Source organism: Colletes latitarsis, chromosome 7, assembly GCF_051014445.1.
Source record: "Colletes latitarsis isolate SP2378_abdomen chromosome 7, iyColLati1, whole genome shotgun sequence".
Classification (NCBI taxonomy): domain Eukaryota; kingdom Metazoa; phylum Arthropoda; class Insecta; order Hymenoptera; family Colletidae; genus Colletes; species Colletes latitarsis.
In genome coordinates this window covers 4963293-4984634 of record NC_135140.1, presented here as the reverse complement: position 1 = coordinate 4984634, position 21342 = coordinate 4963293, and the positions used below count along the sequence as shown (strand labels likewise).

The 21342-nt window shown below is 38.4% G+C and overlaps 1 protein-coding gene across 1 annotated transcript in view; it reads right to left on the bottom strand.

Moving 5' to 3' along the window:
• LOC143343489 (neuroendocrine convertase 1) overlaps positions 1-21342 on the bottom strand; it is a 59996-nt gene that overhangs the window by 17677 nt on the left and 20977 nt on the right. The window contains exons 3-8 of the mRNA XM_076768437.1: positions 14143-14247; positions 12500-12730; positions 11887-12033; positions 5804-5870; positions 3018-3289; positions 1106-1318 (exon numbers count right to left, since the gene is read on the bottom strand). Of these exons, the coding sequence (XP_076624552.1) occupies positions 1106-1318; positions 3018-3289; positions 5804-5870; positions 11887-12033; positions 12500-12730; positions 14143-14247 (1035 nt within the window). The remainder of the gene's footprint in view (positions 1-1105; positions 1319-3017; positions 3290-5803; positions 5871-11886; positions 12034-12499; positions 12731-14142; positions 14248-21342) is intronic.

Below are 21342 nucleotides of genomic sequence, written 5' to 3'. Positions count from 1 at the left end.
TAGGGGTTGAGACAACACTCTACAAAGCACCCATTTCGTTAATTCTATTAATAAAAATATGAATTTGCATGAAGATCCACAGTCTAATCGTGGGGCTTCTTATTCGTCATCGAGACTTATACAGGGTGGCTCACTACATATTGCCATTTAAATTTCTGTCATTATTCCTACGCGTAGCGAAAAATATTACAGATGAAGTTGAATGGTTTCGAGATGACACTAGTTTTTAGACATATGAAGGTCATCAACGATTTTTTAAATGTAATCATATATTTTTTATTGCATCAATTAATGCTGCTTGATATTCTTTACAAAAATATATTAACTTATTTATGATACAAAATCATTAGTTTTGGGAGATATTTTAATTTTAATATTATTAGGAAATTGTAACTCCTTTGTTAATGCTGAAATGATTTTATTTATATTTTCTGAATCGATAGATTTATGATTCACTCACACTGTATAATGTATCTAATGTTATTTTGTTACACTGAGTGATAATACGATCTCTCATATTGATCATGGTAGTTAGCATACAACTTATTTTTCAGATTGAACTATTCTCAAATGTTTATATTTCATAACACCGCTGAGCAAAATCGTAAACAAAACATTAAGTAAGTAGGCAAGTATTATCGACGCAGAAAGTGTCCTGTAATGTTTATTAAATTCATGATATTGACGAAAGTGTCACGACTTTCTAACAAAATTAAATTAAAGTAATGATTTTTTTAACATAAACAGATTAATACTTTTTTGTAAAGAATATCAAGGGGCATCAATTGATACAATAAAAAATATGATTCCATATCTACTATAACACTTTCGGGCACAATTCCAAACAAAAAATAAAGAAATTTTTGCTTTTAGATTCATAATTAACGATCTTGAAAACTCAAGGATACCAATTTTCAAGCCATTACTACTTTTTACCCATTTTGTTCTTCGATATTTTTTTTTGACCTTGAAAACCCTAGAATACCAATTCTCGTACAAATCAAAAGGCACTTTCATATTTTGGCGATCTTCTCCTCAAAATAGGCCACTGTGCGTCGAGTGGTTGATATTTATATCGATAAAATTTCTACGACAGTATACTCACAATCATTTGATCGTGATAAGCGCCGCTGCTGTACGTGGTGGCCATTGTTGCCGCGCAACTTTCGCCGTACCATGGGAATCTTCCTGTTTGGCTGGCCGATCCTACAGCGATCGTATAAATGCTTCCTACGTATCCGTCGCATCCGCAATCGTCCGATTTCGAGCCTCCGTTTCCGGAAGCCCACACGTAAACGCTCCCCTTGCCGTCGCGCCCCTAAACAATTGCCCGATAAAATCGATAACAGCGTCGTATCGCGAAAGAGACTGTAAATATTAGCTTTCGCAAGATATTTTCGCGACAGGTTCGATAAAACAACGTCGTAGGGAGTCCCGATGAATATGCATCCGCGACATAAATATTGCATCGAGTTTCGCTTCCCCCCTTTTCGTGCCATTCTTCGCTGTATATTTCGCGAAACGCGTTTTCTCCAATTAACAATACCCGGAAATTTTCAGGAGGAACGACTGGGAAAACGGATTTAAGTTGTTTTTTTTATTTTTTTTTTTAACCCTTTGCACTCCTATGTCGAGTGTAACATCAGTTATTATCTCAGGAGCTCCTTTTTCAAGTTCAAACCAAAGAGATATCGTACACTTAAAAATGACAAAATACTACAATAGTGTAAATAAAACAGATATTTAATTGAATTTGTTTGTTCCTCTACCTGTTTAAATTGCTTTATTTTATGTTGGGAGCTGCTGGTAACAAAATTTAAATATAATTCGGAGTGCAAAGGGTTAAAGAAATTTGAACGAGGGGCGCAACAAGGTACCACGAAAGTGACGCTTTCTGCACTCGCCAACAGAGGGCTACGCTTTCTCACAAGTACTCGACCAATCGCTTATTCCTATATGTTTATATGCTTCTCGGGAGACTGTGAAATGTTAGAGAGCCTAAGACAGGGCCTGCATTTGCAACAAGAAACACTAAATTCGACATTTGTATCTATGAACTCAACATTAATAACAATAAACATGCTCTCGCTGATGGCCTACTAATTTAGACAAAAAGCAACAAACACTCAGCAATAGTGGTACAAGAACTTTTTAATAATATCTAGAACTATTTCCAATGTGAAATACTATATTTTGAGAAATAGGTACACGCATTTAATCAGAAGTTGCATCAGCGAGATGGAAGCACATGGCCCGAAGCTGTTGGAACGAACCATGCAATACCATGCGGACACAAGTAGACACAACAAATAATGGACAGACATCGTAGACGATTCGATATGTTAGTTTTATTTATTTCCCCCAACGCACGCGTGTCAGATGAATTTTAAAAATCAATTTTCTCGAAAACAACAAACTTCCCCTCTTTCGTGAAACGACGAACATAAGCGAGCCCGCTCGTTCGTGCTGGAAATAACCCGTCTATTGTTCCACAGTCAATACGTTCGCGAGGTATAGTACATGAAACAAATATAGTGACTTTCTTAAGGCCCCCAGGGCGGTTTATTGTACGATTCTCTTGTTGTGTACCCGGCGACAATGGGTTTTCGCCATTGTCAAGCTGCCCGTTGGCTTACGGAGCTTGTTGAATCCGAATAAGATTTGCTTTAATCTTTCCGTTACGAACCTTTGTTTTTAAATAAATAATCTGTTAGAATTATTCGACGTTACAGACTCCTTGGCAGATGTACCATGCAACTGAAGCTACTGTTTTATAGTTTAAGAAAATTGCATGATTTCCAGTGAAAAATTACGCGTCCGCCCGTTTCTAACAAATTTTTGCCTCTCACATTGTGGTTCATATTATGGCTATAATAGTTAATATTTTTACACGAAATTTTTACAAGAAGTAGATCAAGGAATGTACTTTCGAAAACATTAAACATTTATCAGAAAAAGTTCCATAGTTACGTGCAAAAAATTCTTGAAAATTAAGGGTTGATTTTCTAGATACAGACCATCGTGATGCCCCTTTCTAGGGCCTCCGTGGCCAGTCTTCCCGGTGCCTCCAAGCTTTTACCGTCGTCCGCGGGCCCCCACGAGGCGGTGTAAATGTCCACCGCTTCCGGTTTGTAGCCGAGCGCCTCCCCTTCGACGCGATCGTTGACCACCCCGTCGAGGAGCTTGATCCCGCCGACGGAGGCCTCGAACGCGACGCCCACGCCGCACTTCCGGTTATTCGCCTCCATTGCTATTTCCCCGGCGCATCTCGTCCCGTGACCGTTCATCCCTTGGGGTTGTTGTCGCAGTGACGCATGAGAAAGCAATGCATGATCGAATCGGCCGCGTCGGAGCCTCAAAGAAGCAACCTCGACTCGCGGTGGTTGAAGGGTTTTCGCTTTCAGAGGGTTACATCGCGTGCAATATTTACGCTGGGCTGAGAATCCGAGGGGAAGCACGGCTCGGTCGGTTATAAATTTTTACGTACTCTTTAATGTTGAAAACGCCCGTATCGGGAAACTTTAAAAACTGTCGGGACTAGCGGGAGAGGAAGTTCAGGAAGTTCGCTGAACGAATGAACAAGCTGATAGAAATATCGCTGTAGTATCTTTACTTTCTCGATAGATTCCCTTTAAATTCCGATAAGAGTATGCTCGACGAGTTGAAATTGTATTATACAGAATGAATTATACTTTAATTGTAGATAGTTAACACTAAACTTACCGACACTTCACGTATACCCATTCCTACCAGGATCGGTCAAATGACCAGTCTTATTCTCTTTTACGAGGCGAGGTACTTCTAACTTTTGCATTATACATATAGAAAGTTGCGTTTTGATGTTTATTTATAAGATACCTGTCTCTTTTACGTTGCATATTTTTACTTAAAGCGAGCATTTTAAAAATCTGTACGAAAATATTCAATGCTTCTGCTCTAAATGTGCATTAGTACTTTGACTTCATACAGAAAATTTACAAACTACGTCGAAACTTTTTTATCTTCATCGGATAGAAGATATAGACACACTTGAAAACGAATTTTGTTTGAAGTCAATACCGTACTTAGTTCCATAAAAACATTATTTACGAACAAATACAGGCTAGTAATTACGGAAACATTCTCTATACAAATTTAGGTTAATTTTCAATTAAATAAACAATTTGCAATCCAGTTATGTCGCATACCAATCGTATAATTGATAGGAATTGTTGAATCTTCTTTGGGTGCATAAAGTCAAAGTAAATTCGAAATTAAACATAGAAGACAGCAAAAATTATAGTAGCTGGTATAGTCATCAGATAGAGGATGGAATGCCCTTTAAAATGAGCGTTTGTGAGAGTCGATAGCTTTATTAGTTCCGGAGATATAGCGATTTTAGTTTCAAGTCGATGCGGTGGCTAGTTATGAGGATATAAGGGTCCGAAGCGTTTATTTACAACGGCCTTGCCAAGGACGTTGACCGCACGTGACTCGGAGAAACTAGGTCACTCGGCCAGACGGTCACGAGTCACGTACGAGAAAGAGAGGTCCGGCGCGACGCGTCAGACAAAGACAGCGATAGTCGAATTAAGAAAAATTACCATTTACATAAATTGCGATATCTCCCAAACGGAAAGTCCGATCGACAAAAACCAAAAACCATTTTAAAGAGGAAGCTTTGCCGCCTCTAACAGTGGCTTAATAATTAATAAAACACTAGTAGTTTCGGAACTGCGTGCGTCTAAACTTTTACTATTTTTAATAGGCGTGAATAGGCTATTATACGCGAGCCGGCCAGTGAGACAGTCGAATTGAAAAAATTACCTTTTACATAAATTACGATGTCTCGAAAACGAAAAGTCCAATCGACATAAACCAGAAACCATTTTAAAGAGGAAGGTTTGCCGCCGCTAACAATGGCTTAATAATGGATAAAGCACTAGTAATTTCGGAACTGCACGCATCTAAAGTTTTAGAATTTTGAATACGCATTAATACAGATTTCTAAGGCGGCGAGAGCGTGGATAGTGGGATTTAAAAAATACCTCTTTACATAAATTACGATATCTCGAAAACGGAAAGTCGGATCGCCAAAAACAAAAAACCATTTTAAAGAGGAAGCTTTGCTGCTTCTAATGGTGATTAAATTATGGATAAAGCACTAGTAGTTTTGGAACTGCACGCATGTAAAGTGTTATTACTTTTAATACGCGTTAATACGCTTTTCTAAGAGAAAAGAAGGGAAGAGAGACATAGTGGAACGTTAAAAATTACGCTTTCATTTAAATTACGATATCTCCAAAATGGAAAATCGTATCGACATAAACCAAAAACCATTTTAATGGGACTTTAGAAAATGGTCATTTGACCGGTCATGGTATGTTTAGTGTTAATATTCTTTTATTTTTACAATAACGGTGAACGCAATAGAACTATTAACTCCAATAAAACTTCAAACCTTTACACTTTCTCCATCCTGCGAACTTTCTGAATCGCCCCCGCATGAACTGCATTTAACTTTGGCTAAAATAACCAGGAAGTTACAGTATTAGGTCGGTGCATATGAAATGTCGGATTTTGCATATTTCCATATACTAGAAGAAGATCCAAGTAAAACATCCATAAAACTTGCAAATATATTAAACGTTGAACACACTATCAAACTACATTATGTACGTTCCATAAATGAAATTAAAAAGACACGTGAGTGTTCCATAAGCTTTTCGAAAGAAACAACTTGGATCGATTTTCCTTGGATCGAGATTTAAAAAAAAAAAATAAAAGAAACCCATAAATTTGTGTTAAATAGTGCAATGTTCACCTGATATCTCGTATCGCGGCAGGGGATCGTTGTCGCCTTCGTTCACATCATAGCTAATGTATGGATCCTAAGTCAATAAATTTTAAACGATAACTAATATATAGGCACTAAAATATATTTATATAATTGCACTAGGAATTTGCAAAGATTGAATTTAGCAGATCTATGCGAGTTCATAATTTTACATTGCATTAAGTGTCGTATAAATTAACTTGAGATTATATTTATCGATTTATTAATTACATTTAATCCAAATTGAGTCACCATCTACGGCAAAACGTCCAAGCTTGTCGAGAAATAGTACGTTCTAATCAATGTTAGATAATATAGTATTTCTCGACAAGCTTGGACGTTTTGTTGTAGATGACGCCTACACCATTTTTTATGCCAGTTCAATGCTGCCATCTAGCATTGAAGACGACGCACTATTTTCCGACAGACTTGGACGCACTACCGTAAATGGCGCCACAATTTGAATTAAAAAATTAATAAATCGATGAATATAATCCAATGTTAACGCATGATACGCTTAATGCCATGTGAAACTATAAGCACAGACGATGTATACGAGTAAACCTTTCACCCAGGCATTTTTATTTTCCAACTCATGTATACCTATTACACATAAACGAGGTAAAGAATAGGCCTATCGTTAGTTGGATGAACGCTATCGCTGTACCACTGACGAGGTATACGAGTAGACCTATCACCTTATGGACTTTCGCGGCCGAATCTGACTGCCATACCGACCTGAAAAATCGGAGCTGATTTTAGCGGCCTCCTCTCATGGATGGCGGTCAGTTGAGAAACTATTCACTGAATTAGTATTGATGAGCAGAAAGCTGTAGTGTGGGCGTAAATACATGTGAGTTGGCAGTGCAGTTTTATCAGACGACAAGCCTGTGGCCAAAGGAAATTGCCCCTCCACTTACACACACAATGCACAACCACCTTGAATATGAGTTTTGGCGTTTCGTATAGCTTCGGGGATTCGAGAAAGGCGATGAATGTGAGTCTATCCTTCTTGCTCTCACACAGCTGAATTCGACCTCGCATAACCGGCATGCGATATCGAATCTCGACTGCCCAGGCATTTTTTACTTGCCTTTCCTAGAGTTCATTACTGAACTCTGCAAATTACTCCTGGTTTGTATTTGCCTCTGATAACCTCTGATGACCAGTGCTGACAAAAATACAGAACTCCCGACAACTTTTGACACCATACAGCAACTGTTACTGACTGCTCCTGATTACTGCTTGCCTCTGCTGGACTCTGCTGACCATCGCTTATATTTCTGACAACCTATAACGATTACTACTGACTTCTGCTAACCTCTGTTGGTCTTTGCTGATCTCTGTCAGCGTGTGCTTGTCTCTGCTGAACTTTCCTGGCCTCTACCGAACGCTACTGACCACTGCAGGTACTTCTGACAATGTATAACGATTAATACTTACTACTGCATGCCCCTACAAGTCTCTGCTTGCCTTTGCAGGTTTCTGCTTGCCTGTGCATGCCTTTGCTGGCGTCTGCTGAACACTGCTGACCACCCCTGATGCTTCTGACATCGTATAACAATTACTACATGCTACTGTTCGCCCCTGCTGATCTCTGCTTGCCACTGCATGCCTCTGCTCGTCTCTGCTGATCGCTGCTGACCACCTCTGATGCTTCTGACAACATATAACGCTTACTACTTGCTACTATTCGCCCTTGGTGATCTCTGCTTGCCACTGCTGGCCTCTACTGACCATCGCTTATATTTCTGACAACGTACAACGATTACTACGACTCTCACATCGGTCTCAGCCTTCGCGTCAAACATTTAAAAATGTGTATGATAAACTTAGGCAAACCGGTAGTTTAAGTGTTCGTAAAAGTGAACGCCAGAAACGAGTAATTAACGAAGAAATGGAAATCGGTGTGCTCTAGAAATTCTCATATTAGTTCGCGACAAATTGAACGCGAATCTGGCATTAGTAGGAGGAGCGTACTTCGCATTTTGCACCGTCACAAATTTCATCCGTATCACGTTAGTCTTCACCAAGAATTGCATGGGAACGACTTCATGAATCGCGTTGAGTTTTGTCGATGGGCTATACGTCAGATTCAAAACAATGAGCTTTTTTTTAATACTGTCTTATTTACTGATGAAGCAACATTCACAAATCACGGGAATGTTAATTTGCATAACATGCATTTATGCGTGTATCAGCCTGTTCTTCTCGCCTCTTCCGAAACTCTACGAGCTCACGTATACGCAATTGGGCATAGTGTGCGAAAGTGGAATGAGGAGTTCCTGGGGCCCCCGATGCGCGGTTTGATAATACTGATTTCGAGTCGCAAATACGTTTTTGCCGAGTTATTTTTTAAATAAATGATGTATGTTAAAATAGGTGCGAGTCGGTCAGTGGGGGTTTTCTCCCGTGACCTGATCTCTCACCCTTTAACCTGAAGTCCGAATTTCGAGGGATTGGAATTGTGTGGGAAAGTGAGTTGTACACTGAATATTTCCTTCACCTAGTCCAATTCGGACTAGGCCGTTTATTTCAAATAAAATTAAAAGTGAAAATAAACAAAACTGAAGGAAATTTGAAAGAAATGAAATGAAATTATAATCTTGGTATTAAAATTGCAGGAAAAACCCCGAGCTGGTGGCTCGGGGAAAAAACCTGCGTCGCCGTCGGCCCTTACGGCTCTCGTCTCGGTCTTCTGTAATCAAAGAAATACCGAAGTCCGGCTGTTAATACCTGACAACGCTCGTTGCGTTGTCTGACTCGCTCTGATCCACACGCTCCTTACTCCGTTTACGGTAAACAGGAGCGGAATACTTACACAGCGATACACAACTGTGTTAGTGGACTGTATTAATGAACGTTTCTCGTATGATTGGGAAACGTTCGATTGCAGTATAGGAAGGCGAGATTCTAATCTCGATTAACCCTTGACTGCAGGGTTTGATTATTGCTGCAGTGGACAACAGACGGAGGTTGTAAGGCTCCGAATATGGTCCACTCCGCGGCTCTTCACCGTCCCCTGGTCAGTACGGGATCGGTGTGGTGCAGTCCCTTAACTGTGCAGAAGCGACTGACTATTAAGGTGCTTACACCACGGTGCCCTTTGAGCGTCGCTCTACGTCGAGTGTCCGTACACACTGACGATCCGGAAACCACGCTCGAGCAGGTCGAAAACAGCTGGGATTTTACCCAGGGAATGTGCCAATAAGGCCCCTATGGGGGTGTTATCCCAAGCTCAGATTCGACCCTGGAGGACAGCGATACCACCCAGGGAATACGCCAAAAGGCCCCTATGTGGGTGTAATCCTGGCCTCCACCTTGGAGGACGCTGATTTCATCCAGGGTATACGCCAGAAGGCCCCTATTGGATGATTTTTAGCACCGTGTAATAATCAAGGAAGGATCGAGAAATTTTCTCGAAACCTCCTACACGACCGCTTATTAAAGCGGTACGTGTTTCCCTCGCACCGATGGCTGTAACCAATCACTATAAAAGTGTAAGCTCGGTATTTTTCAGCCACCGGTTGCTATTTAAATCTTTGGAAAGATAATCAGTCTGATTTTAATCCTTTCCACTTCTACACGACCGCTGACTGAGGCGGTACGTGTTTATTTAGCACCGATGGCTGTAACCAATCACTATAAGAGTGTAATCTTGGTAACTTTCAGCCTTCGGTTGCTTTGTAATTTAGTGGAAAGAAAATCAGTTTGATTTTATTACTTTCCAAAATGGTTCGTTCGACGCGGTGACCGATTTCTGCACGTGAACGTATGGCTGGAATATTTCGACTCAAGGCAGGATTATTTCTAATCCGCTGCAGTCTCAATTCCGTGCAACTTCGTTCACGTGATTCTACGACAAGTTAGACAAAACTAACTTGTCGAGAATCGGTCTCCGTCTTCAAATGAGGTCGGCGATCGAGGTCCGCTCTCGTCGAGAACTAAATAGCGAGTGAGTGAAGAGACAGACATTCTTAATCACGGCCACTATCTCTTATTATCGTCGTATCCTCTCTTCGTTTCGGCGTAGTAACACCTGTTCTCTAGGAACCGTTACTGGGCCGATCGCGTGACTGTTATCGAAAGTAAATTCGGAGTTTTTCTATGCGGTATTGTTCCCGGAACGTATTACGCCTCAGAGAAGACTCTGGAATGTCGCGTAAACTAGGAACAATACCGTACAAGAAATGGCCCGTTTTTCTATCGATCACGCGATGGTTTAACCGACGTTTTTCGATTGTCGAATTAACGCGATATTTAAACAATGTATTACAATTTAAAATAAAAAATAGAGGATTTGCGGTGTACGTATCAATGAGATACATCCTTAGGTATTTTAATAATTTTGAAATTTTTAAATAATCTTAATCGATTGATTACTCCAATGAAATTAATCGATTAATGTCCAATTATGGACCGTACAGCTTTCATTCTGTTAAAAAATAATAAAATTTCTGTAATTTCATTTTCTGTCTCACTTCCTCTTGTGTTCATTTCTAAATCTGTTGATAACGTTGCGAGTGACACGGAAATGGTAATGGGGCTCTAGAGCCCCAGAGAATCGGGCCGAAAAAATACATTAGGTGATAGGTCTATTCGTATACCTCGTCTGTGGCTGTACCACGAGTGTCTTATGACATGAGATACACTCTTCCAAAGTGGAACAAAATGTTAAAAAGATCATGCATCAAATTGTAAGGAGATCCTCGTTAAACAGGTTATTTTTATTTGAAGACAAATTCTTTTGAAAATTCTTTCAACTCTCTTCGTTGGTTGTGCATCTTTCATTGGTTGCACTTTCGTTTGTTTCTTCTTCGACCAACGATCGTTGGTCACAGAAGATCTTTATTAATGGAGGGTGGTTGGGAATCGGTTAGGGCGGGTCTCCGTTCGCAGCAACCTCCTCGTGGTGAGACCTGGGTAATATTATTTAGCGTTTAATTAATAATCGTATCACTCTTAGCCGGGCAATGCAATTATTAATTAAAAATTAAATAATATTAGCAAATTGGCTGCGATCCGCTTTGCATAGGTCATCATAAATATAGAGCTTCTTCGCTAGGTTAGTTTTGATTCTCATTGATTCGTCAAAGTTTCTAGAGTATTGTCAGAGACGAGGTATACGAGTAGATCTTTCACCCAATGTATTTTTTCGGCCCATTTTTATGGGGTCTCGAAACCCCATTATCATTTTCGTGTCATTCGCAACGTTACCAACAGATTCAGAAATGAATTTTAATCCCTTCCATAGTTAACGCATATGCATTTACACACAACTAGTCTGTTTGCCTATCACACTAATTCAGTGAGTTTCTCAACTGACCGCCATCCATGAGAAGAGGACGCTAAAATCACCTTCGAATTTTCAGGTCGGTATGGCAGTGAGATTGGGCCACGAAAGTCCATAAGGTGAACGGTCTACTCGTATACCTTGTCTGTACTATAAGTACGCATAGAGAGAGATAGAAATTAACAATACACATTACAGTGTTGGAAAGCATACATTGACAATGTCTTCCGACGACAACAATAGGAACAATTATAAATAAATTAAATTGACGAGTAGAAATGCTAGACTGAGAATTTTCATACCTGTAATAATTAGCACTTGTTAAATTTTATCTTGCAAATTCCTAGTACAATTGTACGTGTAAGTGTATTTTTGCATCCAGATCTATAAGCTAAATCTGTAACTCTAAAATCTCTCTTTGTTAATTAAGTATAGACAGATTGCTATTATTTTATTCAGACCAATTCAGATTACTTTCTATCCTGAGATGGTTGGGGTATAGGTTTTACATCAGTAGTGTTCTTGATGTTAGTGTTTACAATTGCGTTCTTAATTGATCAATTTGGAGTGCTGTGTTTTGAAAAGTAAGATTCGTTAAAATAGGATGTGGTTGGTAAAGATTCAGTACTTTTGTACTGAGCATAGTTCTATAAATGTACCAGCCAGAGTAGCTTTGGAGTAAGTTTTAACAGGCTTGACACTCCTATAATTATTTGAATTGATTTTGTCATCTGTGGAGTGTACAGGACAGTTGTAAGCCAAATGTTTCACGACTCACATAGTTGTTCCAGAGATCGTCGTGGGTGTATTCCAATCCATCGTCCAAAACGGCGATCCTAACTCCACGACCAGTTACTCCCAGTCGATAGAGGGGTAGAACATTCAAGTCGAGCTTCGGCAAAGCTTTGTTCGACCTCGTGTCTTGCTACAGCAGATGATACATATGACCTTATCTTATCAGGAGATAACGTTTTACCATCAACTACTTGTCCAAATATTGATTTTTACGTTTACTCCCACCATATTCGATTGGCCAATAAATAGAAAGTAATTGTTTTACAGTAGAAAACATTTTAATTCGATAATAAATTTTCCGTTCTAATTTTTGGCCTACTTCAATTCATCGTTCATAAAAAAAACCCACTATTTCCTCGCAAAAAATTAATCAAGAGCCGTTTAATAGTCTCTCAGGAATGAAAGCTTCGTCCATTGAGGGAATATCGCAGAGAATGGACGGTAAAAATTTTTTATTTTAAATAAAACCTTCGATGACATCCTCTCCGTACATTTTACATAAATTTAAAAATCCAAAATATGGTCATTTTTACTAGAAATATTGTTTACTGGCCAATTCGATAATTTTATGCGATTCGAACGTAGTGTTTTATTACCAGGTACCATTCCTGATCCCAAAGTTCGTCGTTGAACATCGATCTAGAGTCCTGGGCGTCAGTTGACCAAAATTCATTCCAATCCTCGTTGTCCTCCACGGAATTCAAGCGATACTGATCCACTTCGAGCCTTTTCTCCCTTATCAGTGGCTTTTCCGATTCTAAACTCGCGAATGGCACGTGATCGCGTTTGTGACGCTCGATCACTTTTTGCTGATCCGCCCAAATAATCTTTCGAAAAGAAGAATCGTGACAAGAGAATCGTAACTCGTGAAATTGCACTAATCGCGACTGGTCAAGCCGAACTTTAAGTAAGAAAATTATCAAACTCTTTGACATTCCGATTTAAAAATCAATTATTCACCACGAACAATAGAAACTGAAAGAATGCCGGCGATTTGAAGAATTCCTTGGAAACCTAAATATGTATGCGTTTTTGGAAACGAATTTTGCTTCAAGTCGATGCCATAGATAATTCCGGAGAGAAGAATTATTTACGAAAAAATGGCACAATAATTATGCAAACATCCTCTATACAAATTTAGGTTAATTTTCAATTAAATAAACAATTTACAATCCAGTTATGTCGCATACCAATCGTATAATTGATAGAAATTGTTGAATCTTCTTTGGGTGCATAAAGTCAAAGTAAATTCGAAATTAAACATAGAAGACAGCAAAAATTATAGTAGCTGGTATAGTCATCAGATAGGGGATGAAATACCCTTTAAAATGAGCGTTTGTGAGAGTCGATAGCTTTATTAGTTCCGGAGATATAGCGATTTTAGTTTCAAGTCGATGCGGTGGCTAGTTTCGGAGATATAAGGGTCTGAAGCGTTTGTTGACATTCTTACTACGGCCTTGTCAAGGTCATTGACCGCACGTGATCGTAGTAAATAGTAAACGTTACGTCACTCGGTCACTCGCGTGCGAGACAAGAAAGTCCGACGCGTCAGACGGAGACAGAGATAGTTGAATTAAGAAAATTACCTTTTACATAAATTACGATATCTCGAAAACGAAAAGTCCGATCGACAAAAACCAAAAACCATATTAAAGAGAAAGCTTTGCCGCCGCTAGCATTGGCTCAATCATGGGTAAAACATTAGTAGTTTTGGAACTGCACGCATCTAAAGTTTTAATATTTTTAATACGTATTAATAGACGTTCCTGAGGCGGCGAGAGCGTGGATAGTGGAATTTAAAAAATATCTCTTTACATAAATTACGATATCTCGAAAACGAAAAGTCCGATCGACAAAAACCAAAAACCATATTAAAGAGGAAGCTTTGCCGCCGCTAGCATTGGCTCAATCATGGGTAAAACATTAGTAGTTTCGGAACTGCACGCATCTAAAGTTTTATTACTTTTAATACGCGTTAATACGCTTTTTTAAGACGGAACGCGAGAGACAGTGGAATTTCAAAAATTGCGCTTTTACTTAAATTACGATATCTCCAAAACGGAAAGTCGAATCGACAAAAACCAAAAACTACTTTAAAGGGGAACTAAAACACTAATAGTTTCGGAACTATACGCGTCTAAAGTTTTAGTATTGTTAATACGCGTTGTTGGACTGTTCCAAGACAGTGGAAATTGAAGATTCTCTCGTTTCGTTGCTATACATGACCGAAAACGATTACCTTGGCGCTGGAATTGAGTGCTTTGGTCAGACGAAGTCCTCCACGTTTCTTCTGGTCGGCATTGTCGTCCTTAATCCACATGTACGTGTCTTTGAAACCCAAAACCTGTACGAAGGGAACACGCATAACTAAAAAACAGGCTGTGACTGCAAAATATTCTGCGGCTCATACGTTATTCCCTACAGGTTACTCGGCGTAACAACAGGCACTACAACTACGATGCGCAAATATTGCCAAAAATTTAAATTAACACGATACCAATATTGGATATCCCATGTGCAATATTGGGTTACGCTTGACTCGTCTTGTTGCAATTTTATACGTTTCACATTGAACAATTGCAGGAAACGATGCGGTCCCGTGGGTTGGTGGAATTTTTGCGTGAAACGGTTATCAGAGAAACGGATACTTATTGGAGTCTATCGAACCGCTATAATAATTGACGAAAAAAGATTATTAAAATTTTTAACGAAATACGTCACATTTTATTGGATAATTCGGTATATTATTTACGCTTGCGATAGTGTGCAAGCAATAGTAAATTTATGGTCAATAATTTATAGAAGATAACCGTTCGCTGCATAACTTTAAGCACGCTGTTCGTTGTCCAGCTATTTATTTTGTATTATTTGCCAAAAATTTGAGTTACGAATATTATCTTGGAAAAAGAGTACGCCCAAGATTTGCTGCTTCTTCGAACGCCATTGCTAAACACTGTCCACGATGGAAGACTCCATACGCGATCGTTTTCCACGCGATGGTCGGGGGCCAAGTAAAACAATTTTACCTTCGATCGACGAGGGGTTGCTCGGGGTTGCTCCAACCCCTTAAATCGAGCGGTCTGGCCGGTCGAGCCACCACGTCGCGACGTTTCAGCCCTTCGAAAGATCGAAAGGGACGCTTCGATCAGGAGAGCACGAGGAGACAGTTGGTTTGTCAACGTCAAGAGAGAATAGGAGAGGGTTTTGGGGGACCATCGAACGTCTAAAATGGGGTATCGTAACGTTATTATTATCCAGGGCCAGAGCCCACGTGTCACGCGGCGGCAGTACGTTTCTCTATGGCATCCACATGTGTCGCCTCTCTTCTATGGTAGGGGAGACCACCTGGCACGAGTCACTCATGCCACGAACCACGATATTTCCGTAACGACCTCCTGCCTTTTATTTCGATCCACCTCCTGGCGCTTGGATTTTCTGACTCTCTGCTCCTGATAGTTTATCGATCCACGTCCTCTTCCTGATGACTGTCCCTATTGCTCGTACGGCGCTGTAGTCCCACCACACATGGGAATACGGACACGACCTTCTGGGGGAATCCCAGGTGCCAACGATAATACTCATCCTGGCTCGTTTTTTACTCAACTCTTACAACGACCACTCAATTCACACGTTTCAAATTATGATAGAATTACTAGATTGAGAATTTTCATACCTGTAATAGTTACGGTTTATATAAATTCAACAAGTGCTAATTATTACAGATATGGAAATTCTCAAACCGAAAGCTCTTTGTAAATAATAGTAAACCATAAACCACGTCGTAAAGCAAAACATTTGGTCGAATGTAACACAAGTGCCCATAATTGTTTCTTAATGTTGAGTCGTTAAAAAAATAACATTCTAGAATGGGTCACTTTTTACTGCTCACTTTTCTGCTTATGATAGAATCAGAATTGATTGAGAATTTTCATATCTATAATAGTTGCGGTTTATATAAATTCAACAAGTGCTACTTATTACAGATATGGAAATTTTCAAACCAAAATTTCTTTGTAAGTAATAGTAAACCATAAACCACATCGTAAAGCAAAACATTTGGTCGAATGTAACACAAATGCCCATAATTGTTTCTTAATGTTGAGTCGTTAAAAAAATAAAATTCTAGAATGGGTCACTTTTTACTGCTCACTTTTCTGCTTATGATAGAATCAGAATTGATTGAGAATTTTCATATCTATAATAGTTGCGGTTTATATAAATTCAACAAGTGCTACTTATTACAGGTATGAAAATTCTCGAACCGAAAGCTCTTTGTAAATAATAGTAAACCATAAACCACGTCGTAAAGCAAAACATTTGGTCGAATCTAACACAAATGTCCATAATTGTTTCTTAATGTTGAGTCGTTAAAAAAATAACATTCTAGAATGGGTCACTTTTTACTGCTTACGTTTCTGCGGCAGCTTATGATAGAATTAGAATTGATTGAAAATTTTCATACCTGTAATAATTACGTTTTGTATAAATTCAACAAGTGCTAATTATTACAGTTATGAAAATTCTCGAACCGAAAGCTCTTTGTAAGTAATAGTAAACCATAAACTGCATCGTAAAGCAAAACATTTGGTCGAATGTAACACGAATGTCCATAATTGTTTCTTAATGTTGAGTCGCTAAAACAATAAAATTCTAGAATGGATCACTTTTTACTGCTCACGTTCCTGCGTCAACTTATGGTACAATTACTAGATCGAGAATTTTTATTCTTATAATAGTTACGATTTATATAAATTCAACAAGTGTTAATTATTAAAGGTATGACAATTCTCGATCTAGTATTTCTACCATAAGCTGACGTAGAAACGTGTGCAGTAAAAAGTGACCCTGGAATTTCATTTTTTTAACGACTCAACATTAAGAAACAGTCATGAACATTCGTATTGCATTCGACCAAATGTTTTGCTTTACTATATGGTGTATGGTTTACTATTATTTACGAAAAGCTTTCCAGTTCGAATTATTGATAATCACTATCTGATAACGCGAAACGAATATAACGAAAAGTGGTGTAAAATGTATAATTATTGCGAGCAATCGAAATAAATATCTTCTATAAATTACAAGTAACGTTATTTTAACGAAATAGATTCTGAAACGCTGGCGTTTTACGAACATTACACACGTTTTTAACGACACGAACATTAATTATAAATATTACAGTCGACCGTGGATTACGAGGGACGCATAAAATCGAATGCGTCTGTTTGCGCTGCATGTGTTTGTGTCTCCTCCTTGCTAACGTGATCTCGTATTCTATTTCATCCCGTTAGATCATTATTTTCATGTTTGCAATACACGTACGGATATTGCGATCGAATGCATCAACGCGGAACAAAAGTTTACAACGTTATTAATTCGCACGAAGAAAAATCTTCTGGACGATTTAAATTCGTTAATGGAATCTACGTTATTAATGGAATCAGCGTTTTTCATTTGAAAACAGGATAAAGCAAACGTCGTACTCGTTCCAGCAACGGCAGAGAATTATTATTATAGCTCGCGGATTTTTTATATTTTTATGAATAATGTAACGAACCTCGTATGTAACAGCATCGCGAACAGTTGTTTTAGCACTGGAACTACCAGAATGGTCAAAATGATCCATTCGTAATTTCTAATAAAACTCGTACAAAATTTACTCGACTGAATTTTTGAAAATTTACTGTAATCTTCTATAGAAGAATGAATAAACACTTATTTCCATTGCATTATACAGGGTGTCCCGTAGCATGTGGGACCTAATTCAGGACTAGATTACACACATGAAAACAATAAAAAACATACGTGTTATTCGATTTTGTTTTCGAGCTATGACGAGTTGTACTTTGGTAGAATTATTTTCAAAGATATTAATGAATGATGTTCAAACTCACTGTTGATAAAAAGAGCTCAGTATCTGCTTTAACTTTGTATTCTGTAATAATTATTTAATTTTTCTTCTATCTCGTTTTCCTATTTGATTTATATTATTATATACTTATTCTTTTTGGTTTCTTTTGTTTTTGTTGCTTTAGTTATTTTTGTAATAAAAGGTCTGGTAGTTGATTCAGGGGCCTCAAACCACATGACTAACAATACTAGCCTCTTAAAAAATTTTAAACCAATAGATACAGAAATTTAGACCGCGAAGAGGTCTGTTTTAGTCTTGCAGATATTATTTTGCTAAAAATGGAAAGTTTCGTGTATAATGAAATGGCTGAGACATTAAAAAAGAAACTCGCCATATCGTTTCGATTCCATTGATAGAAATAAATACACTGTAATTGTCGATAGTTCTAGTATTAATCGAATCGTGATCTACATACGTTTGACCAGTATTACAATTTGAGTTTTCAAGCCATAGCAATTGGAATATTGAAGTTGATGTTACAAAAACTTGCAGCTTTTACATTTTGTGGTTAACATAATATGGAAACCAGATTATTGACGTATACTCGAGATAGTGTAGAGAACAATTGAGGAATAAAGCATTCTGGGTGCGGGGAGGCTACTAAATTTCGGCGCAGGTGCCCTGTGGAAAAAAGATGGCTTTCATGACTGCGCGAAAAATACGGTTAAAATGGTCAGCAAAGCTCAAAGCGAAGTCGATGAATATTTAGAGATCGAGAACAAGGTTACGGGATATGAAACGGTATTTGTATTTTCTAAATTTTAAAGGGTTAGGTAACTCTAAAATTTTGAAAAATTTGATATTTTGTTTTTTGGCTTAAATAATAGTTTGAAGCCTTAAAATTATTATTCGAAAGGTTCCAGTATCGGAACAATGTTTTTGCTGAAAATTTAGAGTCTCAAACAATGTCGTATATCTGCTTATATCTGCGTATATCAAACTTTAAATGCATTTTCCTCGGAACTATGTTCTACAAAACGGTGTGCAGAATTACTCCAGTTCTAATTAATCAATTGCTTTGAAAATTTACAGTTATCTTTACTATTATATTCATTAAGCATTTACGATCCGTTTTTTAAAAAATTGTCTAATAATTCTGCAAAATATTAATAATAAAAACTCGATTTTTAATAAAATTCGATTTTAGGTTTCAAATATCTGCCAAATTGTTCATTTTTATACAAATTGAAATGTTTCATCGTCAATGCTAAGGACTTTTATCATAGTTAATGGAATATTTCGACAACCATTTTACCATAACCCTGCACACCAGTTAGGCATCAAAAAATGAAGTGGCCCGGGAACATGGCGCTATGTAGGCTTAATTATAAATATTTTTTAAACATTGCCAAGGGTTTTTTTCAATATTTGTTATACCTAAATACAGTGCAAAGTCTCAGGATAATTGACTGCTTACTTTTTCTTCATTGTTGCTTAAAAAATTGCCTTGTTTTCCATATCCCTAGAGTTTTCTAACCCCTTAAGGAGGTATTACTGTCTAGACTGTCAATTTCACGGCCCTTTTTGTAATTTTTTTTCTAATGACAGGTAGGCTGTTTTGCACTGAGACTTTGTAGATACATTTCTTCATCTTCTAAGCATATACAATATTTTTTTCATGGAAAAATATTAAAAATCGTGGGAATTATAACTTCTTATTTAATGGCTCTTTTAGAAAAGGTGCTCCAATGGTTTCCAGGATTCCAAATAATTTGAAACAGAGGGGGTTAAAGTATCTTCATAAGGAAGGTTGTAGTTATAGCAGGAACTAGGGAAAAGTCAAAATCCTGATAAATAAAGAAATGGCAACGTTTCAAGTTTCGAATTTCTATTTGTTAATCGTTCTTTTGTCTTTAGCGTGTCAAAAAAAATAGTAAAACTCAATATTTTTTTAATTCTCTAGTTCCAGCTATACAGGCGTGTCTGCTGAATATTCCCTCCAAATTTGAAGTCAATCGGTCTGCTAGATCTTGAAATATCAAGTAAACCAGTTTAAATGCGTTTTTTAAAACAAGAAGCTATAACTCTCGCAATTTTTAATATTTTTTGATGAAAAAAATACTGTACATACCTATAAGACAAATAAATATATCTGCAAAATGTCACTACAAAACAACCTACCTGTCGTTAAAAAAAAATCACAAAGAAAGGCCGAAGGAATGACAGCCTAGACAGCAATACTCCCTTAATCGAACTTTCTCGTTAGAATGTTCGCGTTTGAAAATCGTGATCGAGATTTATAAAATTTCGGGTGACGCGGTGATAGACCAAGGACAAGAACAACGAATAATCGCCTACGGTTCCGATTACGAGGTTTCGATAATCTACAGCCCGCAATCGACAGGGTCGACCGCGCGATAACTTTCTACATTAATTAACAGCCGAAGACATTTTAATGCATTCGCACGGTCGCGATAACGCGCACGGGTAAAATCACGACCGATTTAATTGTCGAAAAGCTCCAGCCGCGATCGCGATGCTCGCTGGCGATATTACGGGGGATATCCAGCGGTCGGCCGATAGGCTCAAGTGTGACCCCAATTTTCATCGAATCACATCGGCGCGCGAAACAAAGGCCAGAGAAATCCGCGGCGAGCGTTATGAAACAATAATCCTGCATCTGCCACTTCCCCTCGTCGTTCATTGGCGAAACAAAAACCCTATAAACCGGTATCCATAATATTTCCAATGTATTCAGCCAGAGGGAATGCGTTCGATCGCCGAACCGAACGATAAACGACTGAATGTCCTCCCCTCTGTACGGATACGCGCTTCTTTTTTAGTTTTACCTATTTTTCTGCTCTCTCTCCCCCCTCTCCCCTCAGGTTTGTTTTCGACGGATAAACGATCGATGGACGGGGACGCGAACGATCGCGTAAGCAGTTACCGATTTTTCGACGGGGCGCGGTGCTATTGATGTTATCGCGGCTTCCGGCGAGCAGGAAGTCGAACGCGCAATTTACATCCGTGACGCCCGGTTTGCCAAATAATTTCACCGACATGTAAGATGATTTATGGCCCAGGTATTGTTTGATAGTACGGTGGCGTTATTGGGACCGTCGAAGTCGCGATGCGGACGAGAGGGAATTTTTTAAACCGCCACGCAGCAACGTTAATTACTCTGATAATAATTAATTTAATAAAGTTATTAACGTTTAAAGTTCCGACTGCAGAACGGTAATTTGCGAACAGCTGCTAGTGGTTCTCACTCACAAAATTGTGAGGTTGTCGATGCATCGGTAAGTAGAGTTTCTCATGCTGAGTGAGAACCACTACTATAGGCGGAACTTTAAACGTTAATAGCTTTTTAACGAAGCCTCGATCAACAAATTGCTATTCTTGATTTTTGTCTTATTTTGGCTTCCAAAATCTCCCACTAAATATTATATGTCGGATAATTAGACTATATCTACATATGAAGTGATAAAAACGAGGAATATAATCGCAGATCTCTGGTCAGATATTATATTTGCGGTAATGAATTTTTTTCTCGGAAGTGCGCAGGATTTCGGGGGTATGTGTAATGAA